The 22,875-nt window shown below is 37.6% G+C and overlaps 1 protein-coding gene across 1 annotated transcript; it reads left to right on the top strand.

Annotated features, from left to right (window-relative positions):
* The first annotated feature begins 10,618 nt into the window (after positions 1–10,618).
* On the top strand, positions 10,619–11,605 carry LOC123315362 (craniofacial development protein 2-like). Its single transcript, XM_044901026.1, has one exon. It carries the CDS (start codon positions 10,619–10,621, stop codon positions 11,603–11,605), a length of 987 nt encoding a protein of 328 aa, XP_044756961.1.
* The last annotated feature ends 11,270 nt before the right edge of the window (positions 11,606–22,875 follow it).

Below are 22,875 nucleotides of genomic sequence, written 5' to 3'. Positions count from 1 at the left end.
AAGACTCCAGGTGCCCTCTATCCTATTGAAAAGCAAAAGGTGCCGATGGATACTTTACATCTTGATCACTTGGGCCCTTTCGTGACGAGCATCAAAAAGAATGCCTACATAATACTCGCAGTTGATGGTTTCACGAAGTTTGTCAATATGAAAGCTGTCCCAAACACGAAAACAGATCCAGTGATTAAGTTTGTTCGTGAGATTATAGATATGTTTGGCGTCCCTAGAAGATTCATTTGCGACCAAGGTACTGCTTTTACGAGCAAGAAATTCACGGATTTCTGCAAGGAGTTGGGAATTGAACGAGTGCTGTGTGCTACTGCCACTCCAAGAGCCAACGGTCAGGTTGAACGAATGAATCGGTCAGTTTTATCTGCTGTTATGGCCTCGACTGACGACGAAAGACGTTGGGATGAGACCTTAACACAGGTTGAATGGGGAATTAATTCCTCAGTTAATTCCACCACCGGCAAGAGCCCTTACGAATTGTTTTTGGGTTATAAACCCCGAGGTGTTAACGATGCCTTTTTGACGACGGAAGTTTGTGACGATGAACGTCCAGACTTAGTGGCTATGAGAGATAACGTCTCTCAAAGAGTTACGGAAAAGCAAAGGTACCAAAAACGATGTTACGAAAAGAAGCATGCTTCGACGAAGGTCTTCCACGTTGAACAGCACGTCCTAATACGAAACGTGAAGACGGCTAATAACGGTCAGAGCAGAAAGCTCGAGCCACGTTATAAGGGACCGTTTTTAGTTAAGAAAGTGCTTACAAACGACCGTTACGTGGTTGGTGAGCTGCCAGGATCGAAGCGATCCAAAACGGCATATACTGGGATTTGTCCCTCTGAACGAATGAAGTTATTCGTTACGACAGTCTCGTCAAGCGAGACTGAATTGGAAAGCACTTAGCTTTCCAATATTTAGAATTAATTCTAATATTTCCAATATTGTTTGTTTCAGAAACCACTTCACGAGGTCGTGAATGACGTCAGGTTAGCCGACTGTGAACTCCACATCTTTTGAGACCCCAAATATGCTACGTTCCCAAAGTTTGACTCGCTGTATCAATGACGAAGCAACGAGGGCATGCAGGGAAATATGAAGGTGTTGAGAGATATGGGTCCACGGTCTAGACGAGGGGCAAGACGTAGAACCCTTTTGGGCGAGGAATGCCATTCTTTTAGTTTGTCAAGGAATTCATTCTATATCGAGCTTTCAAACTGTATAGTTATTAAATAAAATATTTCCTAAACCGAATATCATTTACATTCCGATATTCCTAACAATTGGGAACTTCTCAAACAATTTCTCTATACTAAATTTGGAGATCTTATCAACCTAGACGTATTGATCCATCAGTTACAATTTCTGAATGAAAAGCCTCATGAAGATTTATTGAATTTTATAGAACGCATAATTGCCTTAAAAATATGAATTAATTATCGAATAGATGCAGATCCAATGACTCATCCAGAAAAATTACTTTATAAAACAAATATTCTAAAACTTTGCAAAACAGTCTTAATTTCACCCTCCGAATTGAGAACGCATTTAATTATGAATAACGACTATAGTTTCGATGATACTGTGAATGCTGTAAAAGATTATATTTCTAATTTAAAACAATAAGAATTACTTGATAGAAGCAGACGGAATAAGCCCCAATCAATTAAGAATAACTATTCTAATAATTTCAATCAAAACAATCGAAAAATGAATTATACACATTTTTATCGCCCAGCAAATAATTATAATCGTCCAGCAAATAATTTCAATCATTTCAATCAAAATAATCGAAAAATTATGCAATTTCCTTCGCAACCGATACATTTAAATCAACGTCCAGTGAAATATAATTATCCGACTAATCAGCAAGTATTTGGAAATCGATATAATAGAAATGATAATCAAAATGTTTTCGAACCAAATCCTAATTATCGAAATAATAATCCACCAGAAAGAATGTCTATTCAAAGCAGAAATTATCCTCAAAAACGTTCAAATTATTCCTCACAATATGATATAAATCCTCAAAGAAAATTCGTAAATGAGAATCCAAAACCTAATTTTACGTTTGAAAAATTAACGCGAGTACAATCTACATTTAAAGATCCTGGTTGTTATTCTAGTAATGAAAATTTTCACGAAACGTCTCAAAAAGAGCCATTGACCTAAATAATTCTTTAGATCACTCTAACCAATTACCGTATATTGAATTCTCAAATCCAAAGTGTAAATTATTAATTGATAGCGGTTGTTTAATGGATCCAAAATTTGCAAACAATAATTTCCCTAAGAATATTTTCAAAGAATCGACTACATTAACTGCTTGTTTTAGAAAGCAAACTTCTCATGAAAATTATAATGGTTTAATTGGTGCAGATTTCCTGAATAAATACGGAATTAACTTAGATTTCAAAAACCAAATTATTTTTAACCCTTCGTAGCCTCGTGTAACATTTCTGTAACAAACCTCAATAATCCTGCTAAAATATATACTAAACATTTGAGTTCATTCAAATCAGTATCACAGTATTATAACATACTACACCGAACATTTAAGTATCAAATATAAATCATAGAAGGTGTAATTTGATGCATTTAGCGGGTTTGAATTTCGTGCGTTGATGACAAGTGTGACACGAACAAACTTTTTGGAAGTTTGAATTCTATAAAAATATACTAAAAGTGTATAAAATTATATTGTTTTCGTCGAAACCTATAGGTAAGTGATTGATTTTGTTCATATATTGTTACCATAGCATTTTTGCTTTCATATCAGAGACTAATTTCCAAGAGCTCTACTTGCAGAGCGATATTGACCTGTGCTTTCAAGCTTTCAGTAATGAAATTTTATATTATTTAGATTTATGTTGTCCCGTTAGGAAAATCCTTTCCACTAGTGCGCGGAAAAGTTGGTTCACGGCTGAAATTCAACAAAGTAAACGAAATTTAGACAATTTATATTGGATTCATACGTTGGTGCGTTCACCGTCCACTTCAATCAATCATAAAAATGCAAAACTGCTTCACAACTCATTAATAAAATCTGCTGAATTGAGGTACTACAGTTCAGTTGTTGAGAAATCGGATAATAAAAGTAAAGCACTGTGGAGTATAGTCAACTCATTCACTAGTGGGAAAAAACGATCTTATGACCCAGTAGTTGTTAGGGTGGATGGAGTGAAATCCTTCAGAGCTGGTCAGTAAGTTTGCCGATCACTTCACCACAATGGCTAAAGCAAAATTGAAGAATAGTTATGGTAATCACCTGTCTGTTTCCTGCACCACTGCACCGTTAATTGAAAATACCTTCTTTTTTACCCAGTAACTAAATTTGATGTCTTGGAATCAATCAAGAATTTAAAAAACAAGCAATGCATAGGATTAAATATATCTCAACTAAGGTTGTAAAATCCATTGCTGAGGTGATAGGTGATCACCTGGCTCATATCATCAATCTCTCAATATCGACTGGTAGATTTCCCAATGCCCTCAAGGAATCCATTGTAATACCGATACATAAAGGCGGCAACCTGGATGAAATCACTAACTATCGTCCTTTTTCTATTTTGACCGTTTTGTCTAAGATCGTTGAAAAAATAGTTTTAGCAAGAATGTCGAAATACCTAAATAAGTTTAAAATACTGAGTCCAGCTCAGCATGGCTTCAGGAGTGGCCGGTCAACGCAGACGGCTGCGCTTAGTTTCATAGAATCCGTGTACCAAGGTATGGATAGCAACTCACATGTTGCAGGTCTGTTTTTTGACTTGTCTTGTGCCTTCGACACACCATCATTTGAATTTATTTTAACTAAATGCTACAGCCTAGGGTTCAGGCGAATATTTCTTGCCTGGTTGCGTAGCTACCTCAAACAAAGATATATGCGTCTTACAGTTGGTTCCACCTATTCGGAAAAGTTCCCTATTGATTGTGGAGTTCCCCAGGGCTCCGTCCTGGGACCACTATTATTTTTATTGTTCATTAATGATTTGCCTATTCACATATCCCTAAATTGCTGGTTCTATTTGCCGACGACACATCGGTAGTGGTTTTGGCACAGAGTAGGGAGGAGCTTCGCCAGGCTTGCGAGGCAATTATAGGTCAGTTCGTTTGTTGGTGCCGGGCAAACAGAGTTGTGGTAAATGTGAACAGGACAGTCTGTATCTACTTCGGATCGAGAAATGGTCCTGATGACACTTTAATAATGCGCCATTCTAATACAGTGATAACATTTACTGCAAGTACTAAATTTTTGGGTGTATATATGGATAGGAAAATGAGCTGGTCTGTACATGTTGATATGCTCTGCAAGAAGCTAAATTCTTCATTTTATGCAATCAATAGAGTAAGGGATACGCTACCCCTCAGTTCGTTAATTCAAGTTTATTATAGCCTTGTTTTCAGTCACCTTTCCTATAATATTATAATCTGGGGTAGCTATGTTGATTTCAACAGAGCTCTCGTCGCTCAGAAAAGTATTATACGTAGAATTTTCAATTTGTCTGCACGCACATCCTGTCGACCAACTTTCATTGCACATAACTTACTATCATTGCCATGTATTTACATATTCAGATGTTTGCTCTATGCTAAAGAAAATATTAATGAATGGACCAAATTATCTGATTACCATGATTATCACACTAGAATTCAATATATTTTACTTTTACCGAAGTATAAAACTCGTAAGTTTGAGAACACTCCTTTGTATCAGAGTATCAAAATGTACAACTGCCTGCCTAAAACTTTGAAGTCCCTCAGTTTTACACCATTCAAAATAAAAGTCAAGAACATACTGCTATCCAAATGTTATTATTCTGTTGTAGAATTTTATCAGGATTGTCCTCTAATTGTTAATGAGGATTTAATAATTCATACAATGACTTGTCCTATACACATACAAATGTTATTATTCTGTTGTAGAATTTTATCAGGATTGTCCTCTAATTGTTAATGAGGATTGAATAATTCATACAATGACTTGTCCTATACACATACAAATGTTATTATTCTGTTGTAGAATTTTATCAGGATTGTCCTCTAATTGTTAATGAGGATTGAATAATTCATACAATGACTTGTCCTATACACTGTGTTGTCTACAGGATCAATAAATTATTGACTTTAGCCTTGCGGCTTTCACACTCCTCTCCAGAGGAAAATTCACTTATCCCAGATATCTCAGATATCAAAAGGATTAAGCTCTGTTGGAGCCCTTTCCAGGTTTTCGGGCTCGTGGTGGTGGTCGGGTTCGGGTCGCTCCTCGGCTTCCTGCTTCACCCGCACTTCCTGTCGGAGCAGACGGTGTTCCTCTGAATTTCCCACGTACTTGCGTACAGTCCTCGCTGTCCCAGCAGTACCGCCTTCTGCATGACTCTATAGATATTTTCGTTTAGCTGAAGTTTCCTCAAGTTCTCTAGTAGTTTCTTCGATGATATGACAATAGGAATGGTCTTGACATCTTACAGCTTCCACTGTCTCCTGGTTTGCTCCTCGAGATCTCTGTACTTTGAAATTTTTTCAGTGTGCCTATCTAAAAGATTGTTATTATTTGGAATCGCCACATCGATGAATAGTGCTCTGTCCGCATCCTTAATGAGCAATATGGTATCTGGTCTATTGTGGGTTATCAGGCCTGTAGATGATATGACAATAGGAATGGTCTTGACATCTTTCAGCTTCCACTGTCTCCTGGTTTGCTCCTCGAGATCTCTGTACTTTGAAATTTTTTCAGTGTGCCTATCTAAAAGATTGTTATTATTTGGAATCGCCACATCGATGAATAGTGCTCTGTCCGCATCCTTAATGAGCAATATGGTATCTGGTCTATTGTGGGTTATCAGGCCTGTAGATGATATGACAATAGGAATGGTCTTGACATCTTTCAGCTTCCACTGTCTCCTGGTTTGCTCCTCGAGATCTCTGTACTTTGAAATTTTTTCAGTGTGCCTATCTAAAAGATTGTTATTATTTGGAATCGCCACATCGATGAATAGTGCTCTGTCCGCATCCTTAATGAGCAATATGGTATCTGTTCTATTGTGGGTTATCAGGCCTGTAGATGATATGACAATAGGGATGGTCTTAACATCTTTCAGCTTCCACTGTCTCCTGGTTTGCTCCTCGAGGATTCTGTACTTTGAAATTTTTTCAGTGTGCCTATCTAAAAGATTGTTATTATTTGGAATCGCCACATCGATGAATAGTGCTCTGTCCTCATCCTTATTGAGCAATATGGTATCTGGTCTATTGTGGGTTATTTTCCGGTCTGTGAGAACAGTGCGATCCCAGTATAGCTTGTGATGTTCATTTTCCAATACAGCATCCGGATGGTAATTGTAATGAGGAACCTTTTTCGAACTTAGAAGTTGTTGTTTTAGTGCCAATTCTTGGTGAAGAATCTTGGCAACGGCATCATGTCTATTTTTGTACTCCGTGCCCGCGAACTTCTGACATCCCCCGGTGATGTGCTGGATAGTTTCATGTGTCACACAGCCATAACGACAGCTATCATCCGCCACTGAGGTATCCTTGGCGATATATTTCATGTAGTTCCTTGTTGGAATCACCTGATCCTGGATGGCGAGCATGAAGCCCTCTGTCTTAGGAAACAACCTTCCGGAAGTCAACCAGTAGTTCGACGCAGATATGTCGACGTAATCATGGTTGACCTCGTTCTGGTGTCTCCCATGCAAAGGTTTGCCAATCAGTTTCTGCATTTTACTTTCTGCAGAGTGTTCGACGGTTTCTAAGTGGTTCTGCTGTAGCTTTAACGGTGTAGAAGTATCAGCAACACAAACTACTTGATGGAGTTCTGATGAAGTAGCTTTGCTCAGAAAATATTTTCGAAGTCCTACAATTTCCTGGGTCATACGGTTGGACAAATCAACAATTCCTCTACCCCCAAGATGTCGTGGCAGCTCGATCCGTTCTATAGAGCTTTTGGGGTGATATTTATTGTGTTTAGTCAGCAACGTCCTTATTTTTCTCTGTAAGGCTGCTAAATCGGTGGTGGTCCAAGAGATGACACCGAATGAGTAGCTCAGGGCCGAGCAAGCGTAGGTATTGATAGCTTTTATCAGATTCTTGCTGTTAAGGCCAGTTCTCATTATCCTTCTCAATCTTCGGGTGAACTCCTCTGTTAGTTCTTTCTTCACCTGGCTCTGATTGATTCTTCTTGCCTATTTTATGCCCAGATACTTGTCTGTGTCTCCTTCCTTTAATGCTTCAATTTCTGCACCTTCCTTGAGTTTGAAGATTCAATTGAAAAAACAGCGTTCACTGCTAAAGATGGTCATTATGTATTTCTAAGAATGCCTTTCGGTTTAAAGAATGCTCCGGCATCTTTTCAAAGATTAATGAATGATGTTTTGAAAGAATATATTGGAAAAATATGCTTTATTTACATGGATGATGTTATTATATTTTCTGATGCACCCGAACATCACTTAGCTGACATCCATACTATTCTTGAAGCTTTGAAGAAAGATAATTTGAAAATACAATTGGACGAATATCACGTTTTCAAGAATGAAATTGAATTTTTAGGACATATTATTACCCCTGAAGGAATTAAACCCAATCCAAATAAAGTTAAAACGGTTAAGCATTTCCCTATTGGTAGAACACAAAAAGAAATCGAGTCATTTCTTGGTTTAGTTGGTTATTATAGAAAATTCATTCCGAATTTCGCGAAAATTACAAAACCATTTATGGCATTTTTGAAGAAAGACGGAAAAATTAATGTCAAAGATCCGAAATATATTGAAGACTTTGAAGTATGTAAAAGATATTTATTGACTCACCCTATATTGCGATATCCGAATTTCAATGAGCCCTTTGTGCTTAGTACCGACGCAACAGGTTTTGCAATAGGAAGTATTTTATCTCAAGGTAATCCTCCGAATGACCTACCAATAGCTTATGCAAGTAGAACATTGAACCCAGCAGAAACGAGATATGGTACAATCGAAAAGGAACTCCTCGCAATAGTTTGGTCATGTAAGCATTTTAGATCCTTTCTATACGAAAGAAAATTTACGATATACACGGATCATGACATGGTTATTTTCTTTAAAGGAACCAAATTCACGCTTAATGAGATGGCGTATTAAATTAGAAGAATATGATTATGGAATCAAATATAAGAAAGGTTAAAATAATAATGCCGATGCCCTTAGATTAACTTTACGATAAAAATGAAATTGAAGAATTTTAATGTTCAAGAAAAAGAAGGTAATTTATTTGAAGTCCCTAAGAAATATTCGTTAGCCCATTGTGTATCAAAAGATTTTCATATGAAAAAAGGTATTGCTTTAACGTTTAAACAAAAATACGAAGGAGTCAAAGTGTTGAAGAAAACCCAGGATTGCCCATTCCTCGTCGATCTTTGGAATTGGGCAATCCACAAACGTCATTACACCGTATTTCGCATACTTGAGTCCTAAGGCTTATAAAGTTCAGTTAACACAAGAACTCAAGCTGGCCGATCATCAACAACGTCGTGTTTTTGCTGATTGGGTCCTTGAAATGCATGAAAATGATCCGGAATTCCATCGAAAAATCATTTTGACTTATGAGGCCCATTTCCACCTCGGTGGCTGCGTCAACAAGCAAAATTGTCGCATCTGGGGCTTGCAAAACCCAAGAGTTATTCATGAGGAGCCTCTCCATCCTCAACGTGTGACTGTTTGGTGCGGTTTATGGTCCGGCGGGATCATTGGACCTTAGTTTTTCGAAAATGAGGTTGGATCAACAGTTACAGTGAATGGATTGCGCTATCGAGAGATGATTAAAGAATTTTTATGGCCGGAGTTGAATGGTATTGATCTGGATAACGTTTACTTTCAACAAGACGGCGCTACGTGCCACACAAGTAACGAAACCATTGGTCTCTTACGGGAACAGTTTCCGGACTGTGTTATCTGTCGAAGAGGTGATCACAATTGGCAACCGAGATCTTGTGATTTAACACCTTGCGACTTCTTCCTTTGGGGCCACGTTAAAGATAAGGTCTACGCCAACAGCCCAGCGTTGATTCAAGAGCTCAAAGATGGAATTCGTGAGGCTATCGAGGACATTGGGCAGCCACTTTGCGATTTGGTTATGGAAAATTTCATGAGAAGGATATTGTTTGTGCAAGTAGCTTGTGTTTAATTTTTTAGTTATTATGTTGCATACAAACTTCTCGTCGCACCTGTATATGGATCTGTTTTGACCAGATGCGCGAATTGTATTCATTCGATTATATATTCATTCATGAGACAGATGTGAGCAGAGAAAACTGCGAGAAATTGTGGCGCATCATTTTTCCATTTTCTTTTCGAGTAGAGAATTACTTTTTACTTGTGTTGGTGAAAGAAGACGAGGGCCCTCCAACGAAGGAAACACCGATTGTCGTCAGGTAGGTGCATGTTGTATGCTAAGGGATGTTAATGTCAAATTTTCGATTACAGTCCGCTTATTTTTTCACTTGTATTAACAGATATAGTAACGTAGAAAATCCAATTTTAGGGTTACCATATAAGGAACGATGTTTAAATGCATATCCTTTGCAAATAATATTTAAAACGGCGTCAAATTATAAATTTATTTGGAGATAAAATAAGATTTCGTGTTTTGATAAATTCAATTGATAATGATTTATTTAAATTCATTAAAGAATATGTTCGTCCTGAAAAACCTTACACGATAAATTTTCAATCCGAAGAGTTAGAAGAATCCCTCATTAGAATCCTACAAGATAAATTAGATTATAAAACTATTAAATTTAAAATTTCTAAAATATTTGTTGAAGATGTTGAAGATAAAGAAGAACAAGTTTTACGAATCCAACAATATCATCAAACTAAAACTAGACATCGTGGTGTAAGCGAAAATTTAATTAGTTAAAGACGAAAATATTATTGGCCTAATATGAATAAATATGTGCGAAATTATATTAATTCATGCGAAATATGTCAGAAGAATGAAAATGAAAGAACTCCTATACAATTTCAATTCAAACCTAACCCTATTGGATCAAAACCCTTTATACATGTTTATTGTGATACCACAAGATTTGGTCGAACCTATTGTTTAAGCATAGTAGATTCATTTTCAAGATTAGGACAATATTATCCTTTAATTCAGAACACAGGAACAGAAATAATTGATAAATTAATAATGTATTTTAGTCATTATGGTGTACCCTCTAAAATCACGTGTGACGACGGATTGAAATTTAAAAATAGTGTCGTTCAAGATTTTTGTGAAGTACATGAAATCGAAATTCATTATGTGGGTCAAAATCACATCAAAAGATGGAAAATTGGCAGAAAATAAACGTGTGGGGTTGCTAGTCCCCCATCGGGCGCCTCCCCAGGTGGCGGATAGGGGAATGCCTCCCAGATATGGGTGGTACTGGGGAAATGAAATACCCGGGGCGGACCAAAACTAGCACTGAGTAGCGGCAGCTGGTTAGCTCAGAACTGATTACAAGCATCACTGATATTCAGAAAAAGGTTGTGAATCAGACAACAAACGGCATAGTGGTAACCACGAAAAGGCGTTTGTACAGCGATGGAGGAAGCAAGGGGAAACTACTCCATTACTTTTCCCTAGTTTAATCACAATGTCAGCATCAAACAAAGAGAATAATATTACTGATCATGGATCACGGAAGCCAAGATCCGGCAGGGGAGGAACAGCACGACAGGAACGCAGGGCCTCCCAGGTCGTCATCCAGCGAAATCCCTGCGATTTGCTAACAAGAAAAGACGAAGTCACGTTGAAACTAAAGGATAGCAAGAAAGTTGGTACATGGAATGTGCAAAGTCTATTCCAAGCCGGCAAAGTGGACAGTGTTATTAACGAGATGCAAAGACTCGATGTCGATATCCTTGGGTGCAGCGAAGTAAGATGGCCCAACTATGGACAATGTAGAATAAATGACCACACAGTGTACTACTCCGGAGATACATCGACTGGAAATAAGAACGGAGTGGCTGTAATAGTCAACAGAGAAGTTGAGAGATGCGTACTCGGCTTTATAGAAATTTCAGATAGAGTGGCAATACTCAAAGTTAATGCCAAACCATTCAATATGAACATCATTCAAACCTATGCTCCAACCTCGGAAAGTTCAGAACAGGAAGTTGAAGAACTCTATGAACAACTCAAAATGGCCCTAAATCATACCAAAAAACAAGAACTGAATATCATAATGGGGGATTTCAATGCCAAAATAGGCAAAGGGACTGTAGACACGACAGTGGGCCAGTTTGGACTGGGAACTCGAAATGATAGAGGAGATCGCCTTATTCAGTTCTGCCAGGAAGTTGACAGTGCAGTAATGAATACATTCTTCCAATTACCACCTCGAAGACTTTATACCTGGAGATCTCCAGCTGATAGTCCGCAAAAAGTCATCAGAAATCAAATTGACTATATTATCATAAATAAAAGGTATCAAAACTCTGTGAAAACCACAAAAACTTATCCAGGAGCGGATGTTGCGTCAGATCACAATCTGTTGTTGAGCAGGATAAAGTTAAAGCTGAAAAAAGTTCAAAAAGAAAAACCCAAAAAAACGACCAGATATCCAGAAACTGAAAGATGATACCACAAGAGAACAAGTCAAGATTGAGCTGAAGAACAAAATGAAAAGAAATGCCACGGAAATAGATCAGGAAAACATAGAAGTCGAAGAAGTGTGGAATAAGATAAAGGATGGCTGTAGTTCTGTGGTGGACAATAATCTGAAGGTAGAAAATAGTGCCAAAAGACGGGCATGGATGACTGAAGACATACTGAAGTTGATGGAGGAACGAAGAAAACATAAAAATAAAAACGAAAAAGCATACAAACAAATCAATAAATTAATTAACAGGAAGATCAAAGAAGCCAAAGAATTATGGCTGCAGGGTGAGTGCGAGGAAATTGAATCTTTGGAACGGAAACATGATACTTTCAATCTACACAAAAAAGTTAAAGCAGTAGCAGGAATAAAAAACTCACGAAATAATAGCTTCATTCTGGACAAAAATAACAACTTACTCTATGATACTGAAAGCATACTCGAAAGGTGGAAAGAATATATGGAAGAGCTATTCGAGGAGAAAGAACAAACAGACATCGAAGTATCAGGATTCTCAGGGCCGGAGATAACACTCAGCGAAGTAAAGCACGCAATAAAACGTCTAAAAAACAACAAGTCACCTGGTCCGGATAGTATACATAGTGAAATATTGAAACTATTCGAAACCGATCAACATAAGATTCTAACCCGACTACTCAACAGAATTTATGAAACAGGAGAGCTTCCTGCAGACTGGTTAGACTCCACTTTCATACCTCTTCCTAAGAAAGCAAATGCTACCAGATGCTCTGACTACAGGATTATAAGCTTAATGAGCCATGCCCTCAAAATCCTACTCAATGTTTTACACTCTCGAGTATATAGAAAGCTTGAAGAAAATACAAGCGACGTCCAGTTTGGCTTCAGAGGTGGATTTGGAACACGAGAGGCTCTCTTCTCCATTCAGGTTTCAATACAAAGAGCTAGAGACGTGAACTGCAAGGTGTACGCATGTTTTATCGATTTTGAGAAGGCATTCGACAGGGTTCAGCATAACAAACTGTTTCAGATATTGAAGGACTCAGGCATCGACGATAAAGATTTACGGCTTATCAGGAATCTGTTCCTTTCAACAGAAGGCAACCACAACACCCAAAAATTCAATGTTAAACGAGGAGTTCGTCAGGAATGTATTCTCTCACCGGCTTTATTCAATGCCTACTCGGAGATGCTGTTCAGGGAGGCTGTCTACGGAATGGAAGAAGGCATAAAAATCAATGGTCGAGTAATCAACAACCTTCGATATGCAGACGACACCGTACTTTTAGCTGACAGTGCGGAAGGTTTGCAAGCACTAACCAACCGTGTTGTCGAAGTGTGTGAGAGGTATGGCATGAAACTGAACTGCAGAAAGACAAAAGTCCTCATAGTGAGTAAAAGCAAGGAAGTACAACATCAATTTACAGCGTAATATAATAATACTTTGGAAGTAGTCAACGAGGTAACATACCTGGGATGCAGTCTGAACGGAGAATGGGACCACTCACAAGAGATAAGATGCCGCATAGAGAAGGCGAGGGCAGTTTTCAATCGCCTCAGAAAAATATTATCTAATATGCATCTTAATATACACTTGAGAGCACGAGTCTTAAGATGCTATGTATTTTCCACTCTTCTTTATGGAGTGGAAGCCTGGACACTAACAGAAGCAACATGCAAGAGATTGGAAGCTCAGGATTTCGTACCTCTACCATATCACAAATGAAGTTGTTATACACCGGATGCAAAAGGACCTGGAGATATTAAGATCAGGAAAGTGTCATATCTGGGACATGTATTGCGCAATGAAAAATACCAACTGATTCAGGTGATTTTACAAGGCAAGATAGAAGGAAGACGGTCTCCGGGGCGCCGACGAACATCATGGCTGAAGAATATAAGGCAGTGGACAGGGATGACGACCATTCAAGTATTCAGGGCGGCTGTCAATAAAATAATGTGGACCAATGTGATTGCCAACATCCACAGAGGATAGGCACCAATAAAAGAAGAAGAAAATAAATCACTGAATTCTGCCTTTTTCCAAAAAAAATTATCATTTGTAAATACACACCTGTGTTCATTTTAACTATACATAATATATTTTGTTGTAGTAACACAGTAAAATCTACGTATTCGAGTTAAAACACAGTCTTACTTAAAGCAATTTTATTCACCACGTTTTTTTTATAAACTTCTTGATGGCAATTGTTACAACTGACTGACTGACTAGACAAGTGACAGACTCGCAACTGAACAAAACACAGAGTCAGAGTATGACAGTAAATAGAATGTTCTATGTGCTGCGCCACAAGTATAGACATTAAAATAGAGATGGCGCTACAAGTATCAATAACTTTATTTGGAGATTTCAAATATAACAACACCTCCTCTAAATCGAACCAATGCATAATATACAGAATTAACATTCATACAGTTCAAAATCTTTCAAAAACTTGTAGTGCTTCACAGAACTTAAAGCTTTGGTTAATAGATCAGCCGGCATTTGATTGGTATCTTTGAACTCTAAAACAATTTACCAACCAAATCTCTGATAAAGTGGTGTCTTATATCTATGTGCTTACTTCTATTATGAAATACAGGGTTGGCAGAAAGTTTGATAGCACTTTGGTTATCATTGAATAAATGAATTTTTAAACTTTCGCCCAATAAACCTTCTTTTGCAGCATCACTCAGGGCCATAAATTCCGCCTCGGTGCTCGAAAGAGCAACAGTGGGCTGTTTCTTACTTTGCCATGAAATTAAGCAATTATTAAATTTAAAACAGTACCCGGTATAAGATTTTCGATCAATAGAATTGCCTCCCCAGTCAGCATCAACGTATCCTGTTAAACAAGGATTACAATTTGATTTTTCAAAAACAAGACAGTAATCTTCAGTTTTTTGCAAGTAACGCAACACTCTTTTTGCACACTTCCAATTCGATTCATTATGACAATTGTTAAATTGGCTCAAAAAACTTACTGCATATGAAATATCAGGTCTTGTTAAAACTGATAAGTACATGAGGCTACTTATCAACTCCTGATAAGGAAATTCTGATTCACAGTTATCAGCTTTATCAAGTTTCAGGTTAACTTCCAAAGGTGTATTTATACCTTTACAATCATACATGTTAAATTTTAACAAAAGTTCTTCAATAAAATCTTTTTGACTGAGAGTAATTTTCTTTTTATCTCTATCAACATTAACTTTCATACCTAAACAATTTTGTATGTCACCAAGATCTTTAATTTTAAATCTTTTTGAAAGTTCAGATTTTATTTTGTCAGTCTCACAAAATTCATTTGAGAAACAAAAAATATCATCTACATATAAACATAGTATAGTGATCAAATTATTTTTTCTCTTTGTATACAAACAATACTCAAAATCTGATCTTTTGAATCCTAAATCAATTAAAATTCGGTCAATTTTCTTGTTCCAGGCTCGTGACGCCTGTTTCAAACCATACACTGCCCTTTTTAATTTAAGGACTTTAGATTCTTTACCTTTAATTTCATGGTTGAGCCATGTAAATATCTTCAGTTATTTCCCCATTTAAAAATGCTGTCTTAACATCAAAATGAGTTATTTTTAAATTACATTAGAGCCTTAGAGTGGAGTGTCTTACCACCGGCGAATAAATTTCATCATAGTCCTGTCCCTTCTTTTGTGAGCAACCTTTCGCAACCAATCTAGCTCGAAACCGCACTTGATTTTCACCATCACTTTTGGTTTTAAAAACCCACTTGCACTTAACTACCGTTTTACCTTCCGGACGATCCACAATTTCCCATGCATTGTTTTCTTCCAATGCTGAAATTTCTTCTTCCATTGCACGTTTCCACTCATTGCTATTTGCACTTTGAAGAGCTTCTTCATACGTCTCTGGATCTTCTGAGATCTTCTTCATTGCATCTGTTTCACATTTAAAAATCACAAAATCATCGAACCTTTTCAATTTGGGAAGTCTTTGAGATCTTCTCGGTTCCTCGGGCATCTCAGACTGAGTACGGTATCTGGTTCTCCCGAGTCTGATGATAACATAATTGAAAATGTTGTGCAGGAGATGTCTGACAGAGAGATGAGAAGATCTAACCTGATTGTGTTCGGACTGGACGAACGCGATCATACATCATCACAGGCGCAAATATCTGCAGACAAGGCCGCAGGTATCGAAATGTGCAGGTTGCTGATTCCGTCCATGAGTTCCGATGGTATCAAGGTGATTCGTTTGGGGAGACGCACTGATGGTAGGATTAGACCGATCAAGGTAATTATGAGTTCTCCTGATATTGTGCGTGGAATATTGGCGAAGGTGAAGGACATTAGAGCCACCGAGCGTTTCAGATTCATATCTCTGTCATATGACAGAACTCCTATGCAGGTGGAATATTATAAGAGGTTGAAGACTACACTGAGTGAAAGACTCGGAAATGGCGAAAAAAATTTGGTTATTTAGACTCTGTTTCACCACTTACTGTTAAAGTGGCAGATAAGCTATCCACAACTAATCCACCAGATAAATCTGAAAATTGTGTTTCACAGGTGTCTGTTAGGTTATCCTTACTGTTAAACTGTCGAATATTTTGACTCAGAGATCGAATGGCTGATAAAAGTTCATGTACCAGATAACGTCACTCCGAACTGTCAAAACTTCGAGAAAATTTCACTTAATTCACGGTTTTATTATTGCATGAGCATACATTTTTGTTCTTCTCAAACTCCAATAAAAGTGCCTTCTCTTTCAAATCATACAATTTACTTTGCTCTTCTTTCATGCTTTTCTGAATACTTGTTTTGTGCAGAATTTCCTCTCGCAACATTTTCATCTGTAGCTCATGGATTTCCATTTTCTGTTTTTCTTCTCCTTTCAAAATTTCATTCTTCTTTCTCTTCTCCTTAAATTCTTCTTCTAATACCTCTTTCTGCAATTCCACCAAGGCAAGTTTGGCTTCACCCAATTTATTAAACACCGTTTTCTCTTTTGGTTGGCCTGGAAAATGAGTTATAAAATATGTTCGCAGAAAAAAAAATCAATAGAATACTTACACAAAGCATGTTTTTTTTTTAGGGAAGCAGGTTTCCATTGGCTCCATGTATTTTCAGTTGCTTCTCCTTCTATTGAATTTGATGAAGGAACTGATGGAGAAAGAGGTTTTTCTTGTTCCGTTTGTCTATGATTATCACCTGAATCGCTATGCTGCTCCATGTAAATAACTTTTATATTTGGCTCCAATGGCACAAATCCTTCAGTTCTATTCTCTTCAATAACTGACAATAAATAAATATATCACTGCAGATATTATCATATATTATAATGATAGCAAGTACTCACTAATTTGAACCGAATCACATATGCTCTCTTCCCTTCAACGGATAATAAGATCATTTCTTTGACTTTCTTTTCTGTTTCTGTATAAGATGGTGCTTCATTTATTCCACCACCTGTCTTATATAACTCGGCGCGGATGGTACTAGCTTTTTTTCTGGTATTTTTTTTTTATCGCCTCATATTTAATTTTGAGGTGCTTCGCATCACGAAAAGGCCCTAATCCTCTACTATTGAAAGTCATTTCTATATCTTTCCACGCTTTCTCCTTCTCTTGCCAAGTCTCAGCATCACTTTTTTTGTTCTCGATTATATTTTTACGCTCTGTTATAATCGAGACGAGAGCATCGGTCTCCTCACGTGAAAAATTCACATTTCTTTCCCTTTTTTTTAACATGCTTTCACATTCACTAAAAATTCACCAACCAATTCGAAAATGATAGAAAAATTTGAATTTTGGATATTTCAAATCAGAGCATAGAGACATGAGAAAAGTCTTCATAATTCTTCTTCTTCTGTCAATGTACTTCATAACTGACTAACTCTGTCCTCATTTTACGCTCATTTATCCTAATTTCAATCACGAGTACGGCGTTGCCAAACTGTCATTCAGTAAAATTTTCAGATAGTTAACTAGCAGATAAATTACTTGGAACTTGGGCGGTGAAACTGATAAATATTTAACTGACAGATTTATTATGATGTTAGCATATCTGCTGAATACATATCGAACACTTCAACAGTAAGTGGTGAAACAGAGTCTAAATATAGAAATGGCAACCATAGAATCGTGAATTTAAACCGCTAGCCGCACCCAATGACTATAAAAGTAGTTTCGAGGCATATTATCAGAATGTCCGCGGTCTTAACACCAAGGTAACTGCAGTCTTCAATAATACATCAGTTTACGAATATGACACCATATGTTTAACTGAAACTTGGCTTTCTGATAACGTATGCAGTTCGGAGCTATTCCCTAGTGACTATCTAGTGTTTAGATGTGATCGTGATCATGCTCGTTCTGGCTTATCTGTAGGTGGAGGCAGAGCCGGAACTAGGATTCTGGCGCCTGTGGCGAATTCTCATAATGCGCCCCTAAGAAATTCTCTTTCCTATGTTGATTTCTATGTATCTTTCATAATCGATTACCTAGCTTTTTTTGCTCAGAAAAATCTTTCTTATTTTAAAGAAATTATTACAAATAAAATCAAAATAAAAGGGATACGAAATAACAATAACATGCATTCAAAATGAACTATAATTTGACTTTTGTTGCTCTGGTTTCTCCAAGAATATCTATGATGTCGTGATTCTTTTTCTTTTCTATTGATGGGACTGCTATGCTAAATAAGTCAGCTTTTCCTGTCCAGTTAAAGACCTTAAATAGGTTTTCACTAATTTCAATTTGTTGAAAGAACGTTAATATGTAGCTGTGGCAGCTGTAGTTACTGATAAAGTCAAGAATATTTTGAGTGGACACAAATTTGTATGGATCTGAATCGGGACTATAGTTCAATGCTTTCTTTTTTAATTTGCCAAGTAGAAAGCCTTGCAAACGTATTCCCTCGAGAAAGCTGTCTTCAGAAACTTCTGGCAAAACACTGAATCTTTCTTCGAGTTGCACTGAAATATAGTTCAATACTTGAATGAGGTCCTTTTTCAGCTTATTCTCCTAGAAAAATTACAATGTTTCATCATCAGCTTCTTCTCCAGGCTATTTTATTTTTCTTCTCTTTTCCTCTTCTGTAACCTCTATCTGTGATAATTTACCAGCTCTCCAGTTCTCCAGGAGCTATTGTTGTCTATGTTCTGAAGGAAATACCCCCAATCGGCTAAGGTTTTGCGCCGCAATCGGTCTCCGATAGTTTTTTTGTAAGTAGATCTCGACATGGCCTTTGTTATCGCGTTGGTAGTTATGCGACGCCACAGCCGTCAATAGAGACGTTCTTTAGAAGGCTGTGGCGACGCATTCTGTTTTCAGACTGATGGTGTGGACTATATCTTAATAATTTATTATTATTAAGTATTTGATTATTATTCTCCAGTCCGTGCTGTGGACTACGGACGTTTACAGTCCCACCTGTATAGTGTTCGTTTACGTTCAGATTAATTTAATTCACACACATATGTATAATGTGTTTGGCATATTTTTATAATATTATGTTTTGTGTTAAATATTAAATGAAAAATATTCAATTGGAGAGGATACTGTTTCTTTATTATTTTTATTTTGCGCCCCCAGATCGCTAGCGCGATCTGGCGACCGCCTCTCTCGCCACGCCCTCGCTCCGGCTCTGGGTGGAGGTGCACTTGTTGCTATTAAGGGTGGCTTAAAGGCTTCACGTGTTGACGTCAATTATATATGTGATTTATTTCCAACTATGGATATGGTTGTATGTGAAATTAGTAATTTTAGACTTAAGTTATTAGTATTTAGTATTTATGTACCCTCTGCCACCAGCTTGGAGGCATTCGAAGGTTTTATTGACGCTGCTGAGGCTTCCGCGAGTTCGTTCTCGCAGTATAGTATATTAATGTGCGGAGACTTCAACGTACCAGCCTATGGTTCAGGGAGGGGAGATGGAAAGTGTGGAGTTTTAGGAAATATGAGTAGTTTATTGGGGATTCAGCAGCGTAATAGTATACCTAATGCGAACAATAGATTTTTGGATTTGATATTCGCAAATTTTTCGTGTGATGTTGCTCACGATTCACATCCTCTAGTAAAAGAGGATGTTCATCATCCTGCTCTGGCTTGCTCATTCCAGTTGATAACTGCGAATTCTGGTCCAAATTTCATTTGTGAACATCAGAAAAAACTTATAATTTTAGAAGGGCAAATTTTCCCCTTTTGTATTATTTAATTGATTCTGTTGATTGGTCTATAATTCACCAAATGGATGATTCTGATTTTGCATGTGAGGTGATGTATGCTAAGCTCGATAGTATCTTTGATACTTGTGTGCCAGTTTATAAAACTGGGGGTCGCCGTTATCCACCATGGTTCATACATGATATCATTTCGAATATACGACTGAAGGATCGTCATCGTAGACTATATAGGAGGTATCAACGTGACTCAGATTTTCATCAACTCAAAATACTACGTGGTAGAATTAAAAGAGATATCGCTAGTTCTTATTCGCAATATATTCAGTGCGTTGAGACTAGAGTTCGAGAGGACCCAAATAGCTTTTGGGCTTTTGTGCAGACAAAAAAGTCTAGATCACGTATTCCCGGAGTTATGTCATATCTAGGTGTTGAGCTCAAGGAATCTCAGAAGATTGTTGATGGGTTTTCCACTTTTTTCTCCAGTGTCTTTACTACCTCAGACATTGGTTTCATTCCTGAGCATTGTGATAGACTGTATTCCAATGGTAGCTCAATATCGCTTCCGACTATCACTGAGGATGACATAATTAAGGCTTCGAGGAAGCTTAAGGCCAAGTTAACATCTGGTGTCGACAATGTACCTAGTTTTCTGGTTAAGGACTGCATTTGTTCTCTAGCTGGACCTTTATCCGTAATTCTCAACATAATTTTGAGGAGAATGCATATTCCAAAAGTATGGAAGATGACAAAAATTTGTCCTGTGTTAAAGTCCAGAGATCCGTCCCTTATAACTAACTATAGGTCTATAGCAATCTTATGTAACTTCGCTAAAATCTTCGAGGTAATTTTATATGACTCAATTTATCCCTCAGTTGGTGCACTAATTTCACCTCATCAGCATGGTTTTATGAAGAATCGTTCAGCGGTGACCAATTTGGCAAGCATTACTCAGTGTCTGTCAGAGTCACTGGATGATCGTGGTCAGATGGATGTTATATACACAGATATTCAGAAGGCTTCGACCAGATTGATCACCAGATATTGATCTCAAAGCTTGCATACATTGGATTCTCATCAGAGTTTTTACTGTTGGTTAGATTTACTTTTCCGATCGTTATCAATATGTTCAGTATGGGGGTTGTGAGTCCTTACCTTATCTCGCCACATCTGGAGTGCCACAAGGCTCCAATTTGGGCCCATTGCTGTTTTTATTATATATTAATGACCTGTCTCAGCTTCTCCAGTGTCTCCATTTCCTCTTTGCTGATGATCTGAAAATATTTGCTGCTATTGGGGATCTTGATGACTGCGTGAGGTTGCAGGCTGCTTTGGATATGATCAGTCTTTGGTGTTTCAGGAACGGTTTGAGCCTGAACATCAATAAGTGTCGAGTTCTATCATTCACTCGTAAATTAACCCCAGTTCACTATGACTATGATGTGGGTGATCAGATTCTAGAGAGATGTGATGAGTATAGGGATTTGGGTGTTGTTTTTGATGGTAAATTGTCCTTTTCCGGGCACATAAGTCAGATAACCTCTTCTGCCTCTAAGACGCTTGGCTATTTTATTAGAAATTGGAACAATTTTGTAAACCCCTATACTATGAAGATACTGTACTATTCTTTCATTCGTAGTAGATTAGAATATGCCTCTATAGTCTGGTGTCCATTATTTAATAATGCTGTCGTCATCCTGGAGGCCGTCCAGAGGAGGTGTTTGAAATATATTTATTTTAAATGTTTCGGACAGTACCCTTCGAGAGGATTTGATCACTCGGTCCTCACCGGGAGCCTTGGAGTTGAGGTATTGAAGTTAAGACGTGAGCGTAGCGCATTGAAGTTCCTCTTCGGGATTCTGCGTGGTGAGATTGATTGTTCATTTCTCTTGAGTAAGTTTAACATTCATGTACCTAGACCTGGTCTGAGGCAATATAACACCTTCTATGTTGATTTTGGTAGGACAAATGTTATGTCACGGTCTCCTATCAACTTCATGTGTAACTTATATGACAGTTGTTGTGGCCGACGTGATATCTACTACGATGAACTACCAGTGATTTTGATGTGCCATCAGAATCGTGGTGGGGGTTCATGACCTTGTTCGGTTTATTTTGTACGCTTGGGATAAGGATGTGATTGGTATGCTGTTAACATATTTTTTTTCGAGTATTGGGGGAATAACATTTTTTTTTTGTAAAATTTCATGTAGTAATTTTAAGGCACCATTGGATATATTTTTATATGCTACTAGCTGACCCGGCAAACGTTGTTTTGCCATGACACCTGTAGACATCTGGCGGGGATAACTAATCAAATGATAATTGATCAGTTTTCGACCGGAGAGGAAAAATGATTAAATTACTAAAATGGCTATTTAAAAATAAGGGTTGATCGTAGAAGGGTGAAAATTGAGAATTGTATGTATTTTTGTATGTTGTATCATAAAAAAATAGAAATTAAAAATTTTGTCCAAAAAATGAAATGAAAAATTTAGGGGTGGACTACCCCTAACATTTAGGGGGATGAAAAATAGATGTTGGCCGATTCTCATAGATACCGGATGAGCACAAAAAATTTCATCAAAATCGGTCAAGCCGTTTCGGAGGAGTATGGTAACGAAAACTATGACACGAGAATTTTATATATTAGAAGATTATAAGGATCTCATATGTGGTCTGGTTTGAGTTTTTCAATCGCATTTGTTTGTTTAATCATTTTTCTCTGTTATTGGGTGTAACCTGTTGAGAATAAATGTATTATTATGACTTTAGCCTTGCGGCTTTCACACTCCTCTCCAGAGGAAAATTCACTTATCCCAGATATCTCAGATATCAAAAGGATTAAGCTCTGTTGGAGCCCTTTCCAGGTTTTCGGGCTCGTGGTGGTGGTCGGGTTCGGGTCGCTCCTCGGCTTCCTGCTGTAGGTTGGATTCCTGCTCCACCCGCACTTCCTGTCGGAGCAGACGGTGTTCCTCTGCATTCCCCATGTACTTGCGTACAGTTCTCGCCGTTCCGAGCAGTACCGCCTTCTGCATGACTTTATAAATATTTTCGTCCAACTGAAGTTTTCTCAAGTTCTCTAGTAGTTTCTTCGGTATCAGGCCTG

The sequence above is a fragment of the Coccinella septempunctata genome, chromosome 6, assembly GCF_907165205.1.
Source record: "Coccinella septempunctata chromosome 6, icCocSept1.1, whole genome shotgun sequence".
NCBI lineage: Eukaryota > Metazoa > Arthropoda > Insecta > Coleoptera > Coccinellidae > Coccinella > Coccinella septempunctata.
The sequence above is the reverse complement of the archived record's forward strand: the minus strand, read 5'-3'. Positions and strand labels throughout refer to the sequence as shown.